Here is a 17,350-nt window from a genome sequence, read left to right on the forward strand (position 1 = left end):
TATATCATAGAATTTGCACTGTGGATTGAATATTCTTTCTTCCCTTTCATGGATCATCCACATGCTTATTGATTGATTCTTATATTGATCACTCTTGGAGTCGAGAACTCATTTAAAAGACAAGCTGTAAAACTCCCAATGCAGATACCAGACCATTCCTTTATCTGCAGATGCATTACACAGCATCCTGCAAGTCCCAACGCCTCGGAACACCTTGACAAAAGCAACAATGCTCGAAAAAAGAAAAAGCAAGAGAATTTGCGCACCCAATATATCTCAAACGCCTTTGGTCTCGCCGAACAATGAGATGAACAAAAAAACACATGAACACTCTTTCGCGTCAGGCTTTCTCTCAGTAGCCAAGCAGAATCTTGATGAGCATGGCGACCAAGACAGCGACAAGCGAGACAATGGCATAGTCTATCCATACGGGCACACCAGCGTCATGGTCAAAGTCCCTGGCTCGGTGCGCCATGGCCTGTCCCACGGGATCTGGGGGTAGCGGAACGGTTCTCGTCGGCTGCGGTACGCCCTGTGCCGGCCGCGCCGGTATCGAGGGTGCCGATGGTGGTGTTTCCCTCTGCAATTGTTGTTGTTGTTGTTGCTGCTGCAGTGGCGGAATAGGAGCAGTCTGTACGAAACCCTCGGCTAATTGCGCCGTCTCGGCGTCTTCTTCCCTCGTATTTCCGCTTTCTCCTGTACTTGCGGCCTGGGCAGCCTTCTTCTCCATCTCGTCCCGGAATCCCATCTTTAGCTCGGCAGGAATCTCAACCTCCTCTCTCTTCCTCGCACTACTGCTTGCAACCCCACCGTCCGCAGCATTAGCAGCAGCCGCTGCCGCCGCCTCCTCATCCATCTCGCGACACCGCTCCGCCACCTCTCGCAAGATCTCCTCATTGGACCGCGCACACGCCGGACACGTCCAGGCCTTGGACTCGGCAGCCAGCCGCTTGCGGACCTCGGGCCCGCTGTTGAGCCCGCCAATCTGGCCGCTGGCGTCCGTCTCCATAAAGGCGCGCAGCGCGACAATGGCGGTGCGCACGCCCCAGGCCGGCTGCCACGTCTCCTCGTGGTGGCCCGAGATGCTCAGGCAGATTTCGCGGTTGGCCTCGAAGCGGCCCGAGGGCGTGGCGAAGCGGAAGGACGGCGGGCGCAGGGGGTACGTGGGCGGTAGCACGATGCGCCCATGGTAGATGCCCTCGGCAAACGCTGAATTGGGCGGTCCCCGGAGTGTAAAGTGCCATTCAAACAGATCGGACTCTAGCGGGGTGGCTGTGTAGTCTGGGCTGGGAGAGTTGCTGAGTTCGGCAGCTTCCTTCACTGTAGAGAAAGTGTCAGTCTTGGATGTATGCGTGCGTGCGCGCGCCCTTGTGTGGCCAAAGTCCAGAGAGGGGAGGACGTACTGATGCGCCTCATTGTCGGCGACTTGGAGTTGAACTTTGTGCTCGCCATCTTGAATGGTTTTACATGTACTCGAGTATCTCCACTTGTTGCTTGCCAATATGCGTGGTGCTCAAGATGATAGATGTCGAGAAGGAGGACAGATGCGTTTGCTCTCGAGACCGGCTCTTGGCTACCCTATAAGGAAAGAAGAAATCTTGGTACCCGGAGCGGGAGCGCAAATTGTAGGAAAGAAAACGATGAGGATGAGGTTCGCCAGGCGTTATCAGATAAGGTGTCGCATGTGAGTGGAAAAAGAAAGAGAGTTTACAAGAATTACTCGTCGTGATTCGAGCTGCATGAGACTGTTTGAGAGCTTGTAGGGGAGAGCTTGGTACATGGTACGCAGTCGAGAAGTCGTTTGCTTGGCTGCGCCCACGTTGACACGTAGCTTGAGCTGTTTCCCTTGTTTAGTGTCCGCTAAAATGGAGGCCGAGTCACCCCCCGCCAATTTTCCCTAGGCAGGTAATCATCCCAGTGCAGTGGTCCCAGACTGCTGGAGATTGATGACGAACCCATGTATGTCTACACAAATCTAGGCAAGGTACTCTGATGAGAAACGTGGATGCATTACAGAGTACACTAACCTAGCGTCGTAGCGGGGAAACCCTGCACCTGCAGCGGGAGATATAAGTCATCCAACCTTTATCCATCTCGTTATCAAGTATTTATTGCTCACAGGTTTTTATTATGCAAAAAAAGGGTCCTGAATATTCTGGAAGTCCATGTTTCTTAACACGACAACTGAATACTTCATGATTATACAACACAACACAAGTAAAGGATACCCGCCGCTATCTTACCCTTCTTAAACCTTGTAGGTACCAAAGAGTCCCGGATTTTTGCGGTACAACATATATCTTTGGGTCATATCCAATATTTTATAATCGACATGTAATCATTCCTCGGCAACCACCAACTTCAGACTTGGAGAAATCAACAGTATTCACCACTACCAGCCCTCGGGCTAATCGTATAGTACTTACACACACAGACGCACACGCACACGCATAGAATAGACAGTGCCATGGGGAAACCCACAATATTTTTTTATTACTACGTCAAAAACATATCAAGCGCTATCCTTAGAAGCATCGCTCATGCAAAGTGTGCTAGTTGGGTATCTCGTAAAGCAGATCCTGAACCATTGAACCCTCATCAATGTAGACTTCCTGGACACCTCGGCCATGCAATGTGTATTGGGTATGTGAGGTCGGCCTCGTCAAAAGCACGACCCACCCTTGCTTCATTCCTGTGTTTCTCCTTGGTTGATCATCTCCGTTGATTCGGCTTCATGTCTTTTGAGATGCCAAAAAAGTTGATCTGGTGCTAGCCCTCATGGTGCTCGACCTCGACTTCCATCTTGTCCATGTCCACGGCCTCGGTAGAATTCGAAGCTGCCTGGGAAGCCTTTTCCACTGGGCGGCGCATCATGAAAGGAGAGTGCGAGCCGACTCGCTCCTGCATCTCCGGAGACTTGCCCATATCGTCATTCACCCCTTCCATCTCCTGGTCTCTATGGGGCTCGGACGTCTGGCACTTCTCCAAAGACTCGACCAGGCCCCCCATTCTAGCGGGCTGTTGCGCGGCAGGGCTGCCGAGCTCTCCATAATGCTCATTCAGTCTTTCCGGTGGAATAGCGCCAGAGAAAGCCATATTGACATCACGGCTGTCTCCAGAGTCGATGGTGGCATTGGAGGATCCAACACTAAGTTTTCGCTTCCCCTTGGCACCCCACCTCTCCTCAGCTTCAGGGATCGCCTCAATAGTTTGTGCAGTCAGACGCAAAGGCGCATCGGGTTCAGGCTGCTGCGCGCCCGTTCGAGTCTGCTCACTTGACAGCTCTTTCTGGAAGACCTTGTTGTCGGCACGCACAAATGTCTAGCACAAGTGGTATTAGCCCCGCGTTTTGTACTGGCACGGGTGAATGCACTTACACGTAAGGCTTCTGACAGCTGGATGGGTTCAGCCTCCAGAGCAGTCTCAGAAGCATAAACCATTATTGGATATTTCGATTCGCTTCCAGCAGCAATCAACACAGATTCGGCATCCGATTTCTGCACCACTCGTTAGCCGCAAGTCGGAGATATATGCCAAATAGTTGTTACCTCTACAGAAATGGGGTTCTTCTCGTGTGCGGCATAGACGAGTCTCCACCACTGCTCGCGTGGCTCAACCTGGTCGCTTGTCTCGATCAGGTTGGGCGCTCTTCGTGTGCAAACATAGGTAATCTCATTAGTCGTAGCAACACCCGATAGCAGGTACTTGTGGGTTGGATTCCACTCATTCGGCTCGTAAATATCAGGTTCGACACCCTTGGGATCACGTATGTGGATGTATTTTTCCACAAAGCCCGGCGAAGCTTCGTCTTCCCGAACTGTAAGCTTCAGCGAGAGATGTTCAAGTCCGTCCTCGATGAACCGAATGCAGTCCTTGGCATCTGAATGATGAATTAGTAATCATAAACGACATGTACATTGAAGGGAACCCTTACACTCCAATTCGGCGTCGAGCTTGGTAAGTTCCTCTCGGGCCGTTGCAATTGCAGCCTTCAGGTTCTCCTCATTCTCTTGCTCTGCTTCAGTGAGTTCACATGGAGTCTCTTCACTGCATATGGTGATTTGGTAATCATCAGTGATCTTTTCGCCCCCTTGACACTTTTGATCCGTGGAGCGCATCTGGGCCCTTTGTCGTTGCTGAGTCAAATGAGAGTTGAGCATGATGATGGCGTGTTCCAAAGATTGACGGCGGCTAGACTGAACCTGAAGCCAATTCACTTGCTTCTGGTCATTGAGTCCAGTGACATCGTAGGTCTGAGTCGTTTCCTCCAAGCTCTTAAGCTTCATGAGGCCGAATTGATGTACGTTGATGTGTCTCTGGATGATCAAGGCATCTTGCCTCCGGCTTTCCATGTAGCGGTCGAGATAGAGGGTTAGCGGGATGTCGCAAGGCTTGCAGAGACCATCGCCGCCAATTCTAATGGCAAAAATGTCTCCAGCCTCCGTGAAGAATGATGTGGCCGAACCTGACTGAGGGAAGCCGGATGTTGTCGTTGCCTCGTTCCAGAAAACGGTATCAAGGGCATTGTAAATATTATTGATCATCTGGCTCTGGCTTTCGACCAGAGGGATTGTCAGAAGACTCAGATTGACAATCTCAAACCCCTCGTCATCATCCGAGTGCCCTAGGCGTACTGTAGCGGCATGGCTCACGAGCGGCTTGATGGCCGGATTTCCGGAAACCTCAAAGTCTTGCTTAAGGACATTAAGGAATCCCTCTTCAGCGTCGAAAACAGCCCAAGGAGAATCAGGATCTGATTCTAAAGCAATGGTAGAAGCCAGACTATCGACTGAGCCGTAGGCACGGTCGGTGCCGTCAAGGAAAGCCACCAGGCGATGTAGCTCATCGTGAAAATTGGGATGGCCTTGCGGAAGATCGTGTTTGCTCTGCCACCATTGATTATCATAACCATAAGTTCTAGCCAGGTCTCCACAGGATAGGAGGGCATTCCTCGCTAGCGGTATGTTTGCTAGAATCGTGACGAGTGCTCCCAGACGGTGATCTTGGCTTGTCTGAAGGAAGGCAGGAGCTGCATCGGTACGCTTTCGATTCGAAGGGGGGATCTCCGGTGTCTGTTGAGTCAAGGCCGCGAGTTTTGTTGGCACCATTGCCCACTGGTCCTGCTCATATTCGGTTCGAGTGGCAGGGCCAAATTTCTTTTCATTGACATCGCTGCCAATAATGCCGGACTCTTGGGGTGGGAGGCCCGATTCGGCGGCGGACTCGGCGAGTGCCCGTTGTAGGTCAGCATCTTCATCGGCTTGGGTAGTTGGTGCTCCTGTACATAACTGTTAGCTCTATTCAGGGCATTTAAGAGGGAGCGACAGGTATTTGAAGAGCAATGCAGCCTAGGGTTCAAGACTTACCCATGGGCGAGCGATTATTGGCTCGTGAGGGAGGTCGAGTGGGAGCACCGCTGCTGATGTCGAAATGGCTGCTGGTGACATCAGGGCCTTGGACGTTGAACTGGACGCCGGCGGTATTCTGAGGACCTTCACGGTCGGCGGTCCAGACATTTTCGTCCCATTCATTCTTGTATTTGGAGCCACTAGTCGTATCATCGAAGAATTCGTTCATAGCACGAGTGATGTCAAGCCCATTGTTTTTGAGGCGAGCAATGGCCTCGTTGCGGGTAAAACAGTGGCCACTTAAGTCAAGCAGAGTGTGAATGTCATCCTCGGCGGGCTCTTGATTCCACGCCATGATGGTCGTGAAGTCAAAGACAGGTGTTAGCGGATGTCTTTTGTCATGAGGATGAACAGATGAGCTAGGTCAAGGACGGTGGCGCTCGTCGACGTGGGAGTTGCGTGCGCACCACGACAAGAAGCAGTGTGCGAAGTAGTGATGAAATGCTATTCGGTTTTCAAGCTAGGTGCTGTAGGTACATGTATGTACGAAGTACTGATGGTGGAATGCAGGGATCGATGCTGGGGTGTTTTCTTTGCGGCTCGGCGCTGTTGGCACGCTGTGGACTGCCACAGCTCGAAGATCAGTGAGTAATCTCTGCTTACAGTGATGGCGTGCAATGTGATACAAGCGAATGTGCAAGTAGAATTTTGAAAGAATGAAGAATATTTGTTCTCCAAGCCCGTCGAAAACTGTGAGGTGAAATTGGGAACAAAGTTGGAGTTGAAGCCTTTGCTGTTGATGTTTTGTTCTCCCAGTGGTTTCCTGATTGTGTTGTGCTGCTCCTACTTCAGTAGCGCCTGCGAAATCATCAGTCAGAAGGCGGGAACCGAGGCCCCACATCTACGGCGCTGCTATTCCGTAGGGCCCCAAGAGCTCAGTCACCAATCTACACAGGCGAGCAGGGTAGCTGATTTCTTCAATCAAGGCCCAATTTATCACCATCATTGCACTGAGAATCTTTTTATCAATCAATATGGTTTCTTTCTCCTGGATCGCAATATCAAAGTTCTTTAACTGTGCAAACCGGCCCAGCGGACTTAGGCAGCTATGGTTTCCTAGCTGGGCGGTTGGGTTTGAGATAGATAATGTAGTGTGAATATCTAACCTACAGTACTTGCTTGGATTCTCAATGAAGTGCTCTCTGTACCTAGGCAAAGCTAGGCACCATCGAAATCACAGTTTGGGACCATTCGCATGTTCATTTTTGCTTTGTTTTTGCAGATGTAGATCCAGCTGGACATTTCAATCCTCTCCAGCGGGAACTAGTAGCAAAAGCTCTGGGTAATTCATCCCAATCCTTACCTACACAAGCAGGAACAATGGTCCAGTATTGTCAACAGTATTACGCAGTTTGAAGAAGCCGGCCCGTTCGTGATTTGGCTGCTGCCGAAGTCTGTTGAAACATGTCAATATGAGGTCCCCAAGCCCAGACCTGATGTACTAGCTGCCAGACCAATTGATAAGCTAAGATAACCTTAATCAAGAAGATCTTCCTGCCCCTCGTTCATCCCGCTGCCCGCCTACGTAACCCAGCAACTAGTATTGGATTATACTGACCACAAAGTACGGGCATTGGCTGCAAAGGTTCATTTCGTTAGACTGATTTTCATCTCGTGTATTCGCGAGGTTCGACCACTCGCAAACCCTCATACTTTACTGGTTTTATAATTCTTATAGGAGGTTCAACACTTGGTCCTGGCAAGAAGATGAACGCCAAGAACAAGGCCGGTCCTGAAAAGTCTTTGCAAAATCTTACCCTTTCCGATCTTGTCTTTTCTTCTCAAGCAAACCATAACTTCTCCCGCATCCTGACGGACCTCAAAAAGTCCAATCTTTCCATCACGAATCGCCTGCAATCAGTCAAGCAGGATGCAACATTTGTCGCGCATGTGGCTTCGGCATATGGCCGTCCTCTGATCGCCAACGAGCGCTGCGGCAGCTGGTATATTCCCCCTTCATCAAAAGGTGGCTCTGCCTATTTCAAAAGCACAGATGGCCATGCTGGACAATGGAAGTTCTCGACAAGGCGGCTCAATTTGCACTTGTTGGATACCATTGGCAAAAGGGACGGCTGCATCATTGTGGACTCGACAAGGCGTGGCAAGCGCATGCCCGATGCCTTGAGCAAGACCATCCCCATATGGTGTTGTGTACTCAACCGCGTACTCTTCCCCAAAGATGAAGCCAGACATGGCTTACATACACCGCCCAATGCAGTCTCGGCCTCTGAGCACGCTCAGATGGAAGCTCGTATACCCGAGTTCGTTGAGTCATTCAGCGGCCTCGGGCTTGACATCACATCGTTGCAACAGATTACGAAACCTCTCCGGCCCATGTGGATCACACAAGACACGCAACTTGTCGAAACAGACACCATATTTGAAGATTACCATCCAGTGATCTGCTGTACGAGTTCGCGGCGAGTGGTGGGTACGGAAATGAGTGAAGGTGGTTATATACAAGGTGCGGGCGATGACACGGAGAACTGGGCGCATGGCTTGACTGCACCCATCTTCTGGGCCAACGCCGAGCAGTTGCTCTCAGCTCCCGAAGCAGAGCTCCCTGCCCTTATTGAATCGCTCGTAGATGCAGTGTCCAAAGAATCGACTGCACAAAAGCCACGACAAGTAGCACCTTGCTTATTTGTTGCGCCGCTTACACAGGTATATGCTGCTTCCGAGTACAGCTGTGTTATATCTCTTTTGCCCAAAACTACGGATCAATCGGCGTGGGGGCAAAGTCCAGTGCAGATGAAAGTTGGTCTTGGTAAGCACAAGGTTGCAAGTCGAAACTTGCGGTCTGCCCTGCCGCAAATCTGCGAGTTTGTCAAGTCTGCTCTTGCAGCTTCAGAAAAGTGTGAACCAAAGGTACTCGTCCTCTGTGAGACTGGCAAAGACTTGTCTATAGCAGTATGTTTGGCACTGCTATGCCAGTTCTTTGAGCATGATGGAAGCTTTAGCAGCTCAGAGGAGAGGAAAGACGTCAACAAAAATGTCATCAAGATCAAGCTGAGTCGGATCATGACGGCGTTTCCCGAAGCCAATCCCAGCAGAGCGACATTACAAAGTGTCAACAGCTACTTCATGGGCTAAGCCTTGTGCTCTTGGTCACCTCGGACCTGCATAGAGATAATGGCAGAACCAAAGTAATAAGACTTGTTGAACTGGGAACACTAGAGGAAACTTTGATCATGTGTGCGCATGTTTCCGGTTATTGGGAGCACGGTGACGCCCGATATTGAAGCATTTTTGTTCCACAGCTGGCGGAGGTAGCATCGGATATGCCGAATCACAGGTAGCTTGCATCAGACCAAAATTAACAATAATGATGGTAACTTGAGCGGTACAGTTACTCGAAGTTGATCACAAGATTCTGGTTACATTTCACAAAGGACCTATCAATTACAGGCAGAGTGGGAGATCCAATATAGCCAGGGTGCAGTATGCAAGGCTGTCGTTGATTGACACAATACAAGTTGGGCCGCCCTCCCCACCATATACTATAAACCAGCCACAGCTTATCCCAACCCTCCGTGTAATGCATGCTCAAAGCGGTGTATAGTCCATCAATCATGCAGAGTAAGCCGCTCTAACTGGATGATCATGCTGTAACCAAGCCTCACATGGAGCTCAGAGAGCACAATGTTGGCCAACACGGTGGCGGTTTGTGTTTGTGGTTCTCGTTGCCTCTAGCCGCTTCGAGAAACTTCCACGAATTTATATGAGAGGTACGACGCGAGGGCATCTCTAGACCACAAGATGAAGGGGATGTTGGGGTATCGCCAACGACTACACAGTCAATTCAGAAACCAATAATCAAGTGAAACAATGATTTACAACAGGATAGGCCAAGCTACTGAGCTGTTGCAACCCAACTCGTGACTTCTCAAGCTCTTTTCCCACAACACACAATTGCTGCCATTACTCACTTGGGTGCTAGTAGTAGACAAAAAGCACAGGCCTTCACGGGAGCTAAATACGGACGCATCTGGAAGTAGTAAGAACCCACCTCTCAAAAGTCAAGAGGGGCATTCCATGCTGCTATCGCGCGACAAAACCCCCGCAATCAGCGTCATCGTTAGGTACCCATGCCCAAAATCCATCAAACCATCAGTCGAGCAAGTCGAGGGCGCAGAAAGTGCTCCTATTTACAGTCGACTGGAACAAAGCCTCCAGCTTTGCCAGTGGGTTCCAGAAAATACTCGAATAGAAAAGACCCATCCGATTGAATTTTGTGATTGGCCGACAGCATAACAAAGTGAAATCGCTGCTGATCAGCTGTTTGTATTTCCCGTTGCGGTCAATACCCAACTCTCGCGCCCCAGTCCAACCCAGCATCCCGCCTATCTGCGTCATTGGCGGACAGCTGCTGCTCTACCTCGACCCGACACTCTATCTACCTACACTAGGAGTACCTGCTACTACCACCATTCGACTTCCCGAATCTTCCACTGCCGTGGGGCAACGACCGGGCGTCCATCGTTGCAATCTGCAAGACACAAAGAGGCACTCACTGCTCACGCGAGGAACACCTGATTCATTTTCTTCTTTTTCGTTCCTCCCTATCCTGCAGCTAAATATCTCTTCTTTCTTCTGAACGACATTCACACTATACTCTATTGCAAACAGCAAGCTTTGATTTGATAAAGCCAAACAAGCACAACAACAACACAACATTCTATACCTGTCGAAACAAATTCGAACCTATACCCTCAATTCGTCCTTTTAGATAGGACCAACACATCACAATGGTCAAAGAGACAAAACTCTACGATCAACTGGGCATCAAGCCCGAAGCAACACAAGACGAGATCAAGAAAGCATATCGGTGGGTAGTACCTGTCGCTTACAGACGTCTTCGCCGAAAGCAGAAACGATGCTGGTATTGTGGAAGGCAAGATTCGCAATTGGAATTATACTGCCTTTTGACATGCTCGCGTTCTTTCTCGGCTGAAGATTGCCCCTCCCAACGCATGCAATATGAATGCTAACCATGATTTCTCAACAGGAAAGCCGCACTAAAATGGCACCCCGACAAGAACAAGGACAGCCCCCAAGCAGCCGAAAAGTTCAAGGAATGCTCACAGGCATATGAGATCCTTTCCGACCCCGAGAAGCGCAAGACCTATGACTCATACGGTCTCGAGTTCCTTCTCCGAGGCGGCGCTGCACCTCCGCCCGGCGAGAACCCCTTCGCTGGTGCTGGTGGTGCCGGTGGTATGCCCGGAGGCTTTGGCGGGTTCGACTTTGGCGGCGCCGGTATGCCTGGAGGCGGCGGCGGCGGCGGCGCAAGAACATTCCACTTTAGCACTGGAGGTGGTGGCCCTGGCGGCTTTTCATTCAGCAATCCCAACAATATCTTTGCCGAGTTTATGCGCCAGCAGGGCGGTGGCGGCGGTGGTGGTGCTGGCTTTGATGACGACGATCTCGCCGGCATCTTTGGCCATCTGGGCGGCGCTGCTGGCGGTCGCCCCCGTATGCGCACCAGCTATAATGGAGCTGGAGGTGACCCCTTTGGCGGCCGCGGCGGTCGTGAGGCAACTCCAGAAGTCACAACTGTTGAGCGACCGCTGCCTCTCACTCTTGAGGAGCTCTACAAGGGCGTGACCAAGAAGATGAAGATCAAGCGCAAGACCTTTGACGAATCAGGAAAGAGAACCACCACCGACCAGGTTCTCGAAGTACCCATCAAGCCCGGCTTGAAGAAGGGTAGTAAGATCAAGTTCAAGGGCGTTGGCGACCAAGAGGAGGGTGGTCAGCAGGATCTGCACTTTATTGTGGAAGAGGTAAGTAAAATCCCGAGAAACAGCCCTGATTGGAATGAATGAGCGTATGCTAACAGGTGCACAGAAACCTCACCCACTGTTTGTCCGTGAGGGAGACGACCTCATCCACACCATCGAGCTGCCTCTGAAGGACGCCCTGACCGGATGGAAGCGAACCGTCACCACAATTGATGGCAAGCAATTGACCCTCGACAAGGCTGGCCCAACGTCGCCAGGCTCCTCCGACTCCTACCCTGGTCAGGGTATGCCCATCTCGAAGAAGCCCGGTGAGAGAGGCAACTTCATCATCAAGTACAACATCAAGTTCCCCACGAGCTTGACAGCTCAACAAAAAGAGGAGCTGAAGAGAATTCTATAACTTGTTCATTTTTCTTTACTATTAATCATTGGTGTGCGAAAGCGTTTCGAGCGGAGAAAGACGTTTGGAAGTGTCCTGGCGTTCCAGGTCAAAAAATTTGGCGGCGTTGGTGGTTTTACTGCATCATTCTAATTTCATTCTTGTTCTACTTTTATTTTTATTTTTTTGTATTCGACGAAGAGACGAAAACATATGACCAAAGACCAAAATCTTTTGAGCGATGCACTATTCGGTGATCGCCCAGGACAATAAATAGTAAAAACTCTTTTTGTGGTGTCTTCATACAACACTGGCAAATACTGGAGATTTCTCTTGAGATATTCTCCAGCAATGAAGAGGAAGATAAACCAATAAAAGTATATACTGTCGTGACCCATTTCTCCTGCTGTGTGATATGACCTGGCTGACACTTGAAAATCATTCAAAATCTGCCATTTCAAGAAATTGTTCCTCGTCTCAATCTCACCTGAATACACTCAGTATACCATATAACACAATTCAATTGAATCCGATGGTGAATGTATAGTTTCATTGTGTTGACTTCTAATGAAGAAGTCATGGGCCAAGTACAACCTATGAACGCCGTCTATCTAGATACTCTCTGCTACCTTGATCACATCGAGGTGGTAAGGCAGCTCTATATCGGGGGGCGGCCAGCGGACAGACAGCCAGAGGCCCTGTTTGGGGTAAATGCAGGCTCAAAAAAATTCCAAATAACCTGCTTGCTAATCCTGCCCTCACATGTCCGTGTCAACGCCGCTTTCTTCCGGCGCTATGCAAATTATATGATAAAAATGAATCGAGGATGTGAATGTGTCGCTCCTTGTGGTGTCATCCTCTGTTGTTGGCCGAATGTATGACTAGGACTCCTCGTCGTCGCTGCCATTCTCCTCCTCCTCGTCATCTTCCTGCAACTCCTCATCCGTGCCGGAACCAAAGTCAAAGTCCTCTAGGTCGTCATCCTCGTTCCAAAAGTCGTCATCCGCATCCTTGACGGTCGGAGGTGCTTCTACGATATTGGTCGGCATGACAAAGCCTTCAGGGATATCCTTCTTGGATCTTTCAACGCACTCGGCAGCCTTCTTGTTGTACTCGGCACGATGGTCGCGGTACATTACGCCGGCATCAACATGGGCGGGCGAGTTGATCTCGGGGTCATCAAGAAGGAGCAGGACAGACCGTAGCACGGACTCGACACCTTGCAGGGGCGACCAGCGCTCACTTGCAGCCTCACCAGACATGAGATCCTCACCAGGCTGGTGCAGGATTGAGATGCAGACCCGGCCATCAGGGTACACATTGGGGTGGTAGATGGGAATCTGGAAGCGGAACGTCGGAGGAGCGTAGGGATACTCTTCGCTAAACGTCATTTCAGTCTATTGCAATAGGAATTAGCTTTTCTGATTTCAAAACACGAAACTGTCACAGTTTTGGGTTTCGACAGTGACAGATGCACTTTGGAAATTACTCACCTTGAGGTACCCATTCTTGAAGGCGCTATCCTGGTTAAGAACGATCAGGCCGATATCCCAACGAAAGATGTTATCTCGGATAAGGTCAACGTTCAACCACTTCTCCTTCTGTAGTTGCTGCAATTCTTGCATGAGCCGCGCAGCGGCACCACCGGCCTTTGCCATTATGAAAGAGGACGACTAGAGAGTTCGAACGTGTATTTTTTTTCAGTCGACGGCCGGCTTCCGGTTCTTGCACCCTGAAATGCCTTTGTGCGAACAAGTCCAGAGAATGCTTTGTTGATGGTCTGTCGAGCGTTACTTTTGTTGTTCCTGGTGGTCTGTGGCTGTCCTTGAAAGTATCTTGGTGTTTCGGGATCCACGGAAAGACGTAGTGGAGCGTGGATGAATGGGTTTGTTGGGCAGATAAATAGATTCAGAACAAGAAAGGAAAGGAAAGAAAGAGAGAAAGAACTGAGGCTATTCTAAGCCGGACAAACGAGGTGGAGATAATGGGAGGTCTGGAGGATTGTTATTTCGAATCTGTGCTGCCACAAAGCGATTGTCGTGTCGTGTCTCTTGTCCCTCTCCTTCTTCTTTTTTGACTTCCTGCCTGAGACCTGGAGATATCCGCTGCCGCTGCCGATGCCGCTGTCGTCACCTAAACTTGATTTGCGAAAAAAGACGGGTGGTCAGTCGTCAGGGAACCTGACCTCACTTATTAGGGAGATTTGGGGGGGTTTAAAATGGTGTCACAGACTCTCGCAGGGATCCGCCTGGGCCTGGTCTGGTGGCGTGGCGCGAGATTGAGGGAAGGCACGCACCTGGCACCTGAATCGGCCGTCGATCTCATCAGTGCCTGCCTTTCATAGGTGAGCCCCGGATTGCTAAGGGATAAAGGCATGTGTACATGATTACCCGGTGTGCGAAGTACATTCGCGTCTTACTGTACTGCTGCGTGGTGACGAGGCAAGTTCGTCGCTTTGAATGTACCGCACTCTGTCTAGTCTAAGCACGGCTCGAGTACCTGTCCTAACTTGAGAAAGCAACTCGCATCCCGATCGGGCATTCCATCACCACCCCCCATTGACTACTTGCTGTACCACATGGAACAAGGTGCATGTGTGGGAAGGGGTTCGTCTCCTCCTCAACTGCGACCCCTGACTCGTAAGGACGTCGTCAAGGTGTTGCGCGCTTCCTACCCAGCCTACCAGCTACCTGCTGCTTGGCCTACCTCCCGTAATCCTGGAGAGCATCAATCTGCTCCGGGACTTGGGAAAAACGTTGACAACAAACATACCATGATCGGATCCTGTTTTCGTCCAAAGTACATCAACTGACGCCAATGGCGCTGGAAGCATCCCTTGTCCCTTGCTCTGCTGCAAGGATACCGTTGCAATTTACCTACTTACATCAGGCGTATCTACTACGTCCAGATGCGTTGTTCCCATGGTGCGCATGTATTGTCATGCTTTTTGGCGAGGGACATAAAGACCCACGACCTCTTAGCTGTCAATGTCCAACGGTTAGGCCTGATTGAATTCTAACCAACAATAACGCAGTTGAGGTTAAAATATTTACTGCACAGTAGCCCAGCTGTTGGTCGTGTTGGCCCATGTTGTGGCGAGCTCTCACTCGCCAGTTTCCTTGCGGCCCTGATTCAGACTTTGCGGCAAGGCCGGTAAGCATAAGTAACTTTTTTAACCATGAGAGGGGCATGACCAGGTCCGTCCCGCAAGCTGGAGGAAGGACCCGGCTGCCCGGTATCTACCGATGCGTACTTCGTACTAAGGAAGCACTTAATAATTGGAAAAAGCACCTTCTCATCGTCATCATCATCATCGCCGAAATTCAATTCATCGCGAATTCCGATAGCCTCAATCTCTGATCAAATAAGTATAGTATTGCAAATTTTCACCTACCTTGTCCGAGTTACCCATGTATTGTCACCTGGATGTCGAAGCAAACCTCGTGATATGCTTATCATGAGAGATGGCAGCTGCCCGTGGATGCAGACCGTTGAAGGAAAGGCATGGATATCCTTCAAATGCTTACGCTAGACTGCCCGACACTGGTAAAGAGGTGGCAGAGAATATCTGCCATTGTTGGCAAAATTCAGAAAACGATTGGACTCACATAAGCTGCCAATGCAGTAGCATATGCAGCTGATATAAGGCCAATCGTATTTGCAGCAGGGCGTGTATCTATAGCGGCGATCTCGGGTGTCACCACCATGTGCCCATACTGCAAATCACAATCACGGCCATTATATATGCTATTGCATCTCAGGATCGTCCAAACAGCTAAACCAATAGACAATGGCTGGGGGCTTTGCCGGTTGCTATGTTTGTCTTTGAGTATTATTCGGACATGTGCCGAGTAGAGCCTCGTTCTCAGGCCCCCCAAGTAAGTAGTATCATATTCAGCTTGTTCGCCCTGTAACGGGCATCAAATCGTCGATCAAATCCAACACCAAGTGCATGTCCCTTATCTAAAGAAACCTTTATATTAGACATGTACCAAGGATACGCCAACTTCTGATCAGGTAAATTGTTTCCCAATCCCAACAACGTGCAAAAGCGCTAAGTATTGATTCGTCAGGGGCTGTAACCATCCGTGAGGGTGGCAATCGTACCTGTGGAATGGCTCCGAATGTGGTAATTCCGATTTCTAGTCGTGTGTCCTGGTCACAGTTCCATTCTTCTTTCTTCATCTATGAAATCTATGTTAAGAATTGGTAATTTGGTATGGGACTGACTCGATATGTTTGCACCTGGCATGAATAAGCTTTACTCGAGTTCCAGCCAATTAGTTTTGTTTCCAAAATGCTAGATGGTAAATGGATATGAAGCAGAAGCTTGGGCCTTGCAACCCCAGGAGCGACTCTACCTCCCGTGTTCGGGGTTAATTACCGCGGCGACAGAGTCCACCCACCGAAAACGACAGGCGAACGTAGCAGAACAGCCAAATAGAAATTGACTATAGTACCTGAGTATGGGCAGGTGCAGAAACTGCAAAAGGTTTCCAGGCGGTTTAAACAAGAATCTCAACCATGAATCCATGGTCAAGGAGATTTGCCTGGTCACACAGAGATCTTGTGACACCACAAGCCAAACAAATAGACTGAAATCCAGGTTCCTGGTAAATTGTGCGGTTGAGATACAGCAACGGTATTTGATCAGTACCGGCGCATGTGTTTATGAACTCGCCCATGATTGCACCTTGAACGATTTGCTCGGTTGAGATGTCGCGGGCGGTCCTATCATCGGAAGACAGGGCCTCGAGTCTTGACTGAGGGTGCGCGCGCGTGCGCGGAACACGATGCGATGTTGCCGAAAATATGGAGAGCGGATAAATCAAAGATGAGCGGAGGACTAGACTTGTCCCTGATCACATGGCAAAATGCGGAACTGGATTTTTCGATTTCGACGAGAAGATGATGGCACGATGGGACACCAGCCACAGCCTTGAACTTCCCAGATTGAAAAGGTTCATTATCAGCCACATCTATCTTTGCACCTATCATCTGAATATGGTGAATCCTGTGGTGTTGGCTTGTTTGGTCAGATCAGTTCGCGCCTTATTGAGGCCGAATGAATGAAACGTGATACAAAGACAAAAAAGCCAGGCCTAGTCCAGTCCCTGGTGCAGATACTAAAAGGGAAATCGTGAAGTCTTTTTTGGCTGTCCCACTCGACGCGGCGAGAGGGTGTGCATTTAACGAAACGGGTCATCCATCCATTGTGGTGGGCGGCATCGTAGGACAATCCACTGCTGGGGGCGTGCGTGGGCTTTAGGCAGGCGCCGGCGCCTAACGTGGGCGGGCACCTTAAGCAAATCTGCACCGACTCTGAGGACCTCAATGAAAACATTTAAAGACACCCCCTCATTGTTCCCGCCCACGCCCCACCGTTTGTTCCCTTGCAAGTCTCAGTCCCCCAGCCCAGAGCCCACCACAGTGTCTGTCGGTCGGCCCCCCCAGCCCAGCCATAGTCAGCCAGTTCCAGTCCAGTCCCCTCTCACTTCCACCCGCCCCCCATCCCATCGCCTAGAGAACCGCACCTCAGGCCCCCGACTACTCCTCAGCTTTCTTCTCCTCAACATCAACCGCCAATCCCGACGGCTTCGACCAACCTAACACCCAGCGAACGCCAGCGACGACATCAGCGACACCCTGAACACGCTGTCGACGCTCTCACGAACATCTACGATCTTTTTTTGACCATCAAGCACCGCCGTGGGCCAATTGATTTTGTGCATGCGGGTTTTCAGAGGTGTTTTTAATTGCCTACAGCCGGTCGGCAGATCGCGCGACGCTCTCGCCACACCACATCACGACTTGACGAC

General features: G+C 50.3%; 5 protein-coding genes across 5 annotated transcripts; 2 read left to right on the plus strand and 3 right to left on the minus strand.

Moving 5' to 3' along the window:
• Nucleotides 1-352: 352 nt before the first annotated feature.
• Nucleotides 353-1,452, minus strand: PFICI_08192 (uncharacterized protein; the record flags this gene model as incomplete). Its single annotated transcript, XM_007836773.1, has 2 exons — nucleotides 353-1,320; nucleotides 1,404-1,452. 2 exons carry the CDS (start codon nucleotides 1,450-1,452, stop codon nucleotides 353-355), a joined length of 1,017 nt encoding a protein of 338 aa, XP_007834964.1.
• Nucleotides 1,453-2,769: 1,317 nt separating this feature from the next.
• On the minus strand, nucleotides 2,770-5,703 carry PFICI_08193 (uncharacterized protein; the record flags this gene model as incomplete). The annotated part of the gene is made up of 5 exons (XM_007836774.1): nucleotides 2,770-3,321; nucleotides 3,378-3,497; nucleotides 3,549-3,880; nucleotides 3,935-5,278; nucleotides 5,367-5,703. 5 exons carry the CDS (start codon nucleotides 5,701-5,703, stop codon nucleotides 2,770-2,772), a joined length of 2,685 nt encoding a protein of 894 aa, XP_007834965.1.
• A 1,412-nt stretch (nucleotides 5,704-7,115) lies between these two features.
• PFICI_08194 (uncharacterized protein) lies at nucleotides 7,116-8,501 on the plus strand (the record flags this gene model as incomplete). Its single annotated transcript, XM_007836775.1, has 1 exon — nucleotides 7,116-8,501. One exon carries the CDS (start codon nucleotides 7,116-7,118, stop codon nucleotides 8,499-8,501), a length of 1,386 nt encoding a protein of 461 aa, XP_007834966.1.
• Nucleotides 8,502-10,156: 1,655 nt separating this feature from the next.
• On the plus strand, nucleotides 10,157-11,552 carry PFICI_08195 (uncharacterized protein; the record flags this gene model as incomplete). The annotated part of the gene is made up of 3 exons (XM_007836776.1): nucleotides 10,157-10,236; nucleotides 10,417-11,194; nucleotides 11,259-11,552. The coding sequence occupies 3 exons, from the start codon at nucleotides 10,157-10,159 to the stop codon at nucleotides 11,550-11,552; spliced, it is 1,152 nt and encodes a 383-aa protein (XP_007834967.1).
• An 860-nt stretch (nucleotides 11,553-12,412) lies between these two features.
• Nucleotides 12,413-13,189, minus strand: PFICI_08196 (uncharacterized protein; the record flags this gene model as incomplete). The annotated part of the gene is made up of 2 exons (XM_007836777.1): nucleotides 12,413-12,928; nucleotides 13,025-13,189. The coding sequence occupies 2 exons, from the start codon at nucleotides 13,187-13,189 to the stop codon at nucleotides 12,413-12,415; spliced, it is 681 nt and encodes a 226-aa protein (XP_007834968.1).
• Between the last annotated feature and the right edge of the window lie 4,161 nt (nucleotides 13,190-17,350).

Source organism: Pestalotiopsis fici (assembly GCF_000516985.1).
Source record: "Pestalotiopsis fici W106-1 unplaced genomic scaffold PFICI_Scf_5, whole genome shotgun sequence".
Taxonomy (NCBI): domain Eukaryota; kingdom Fungi; phylum Ascomycota; class Sordariomycetes; order Amphisphaeriales; family Sporocadaceae; genus Pestalotiopsis; species Pestalotiopsis fici.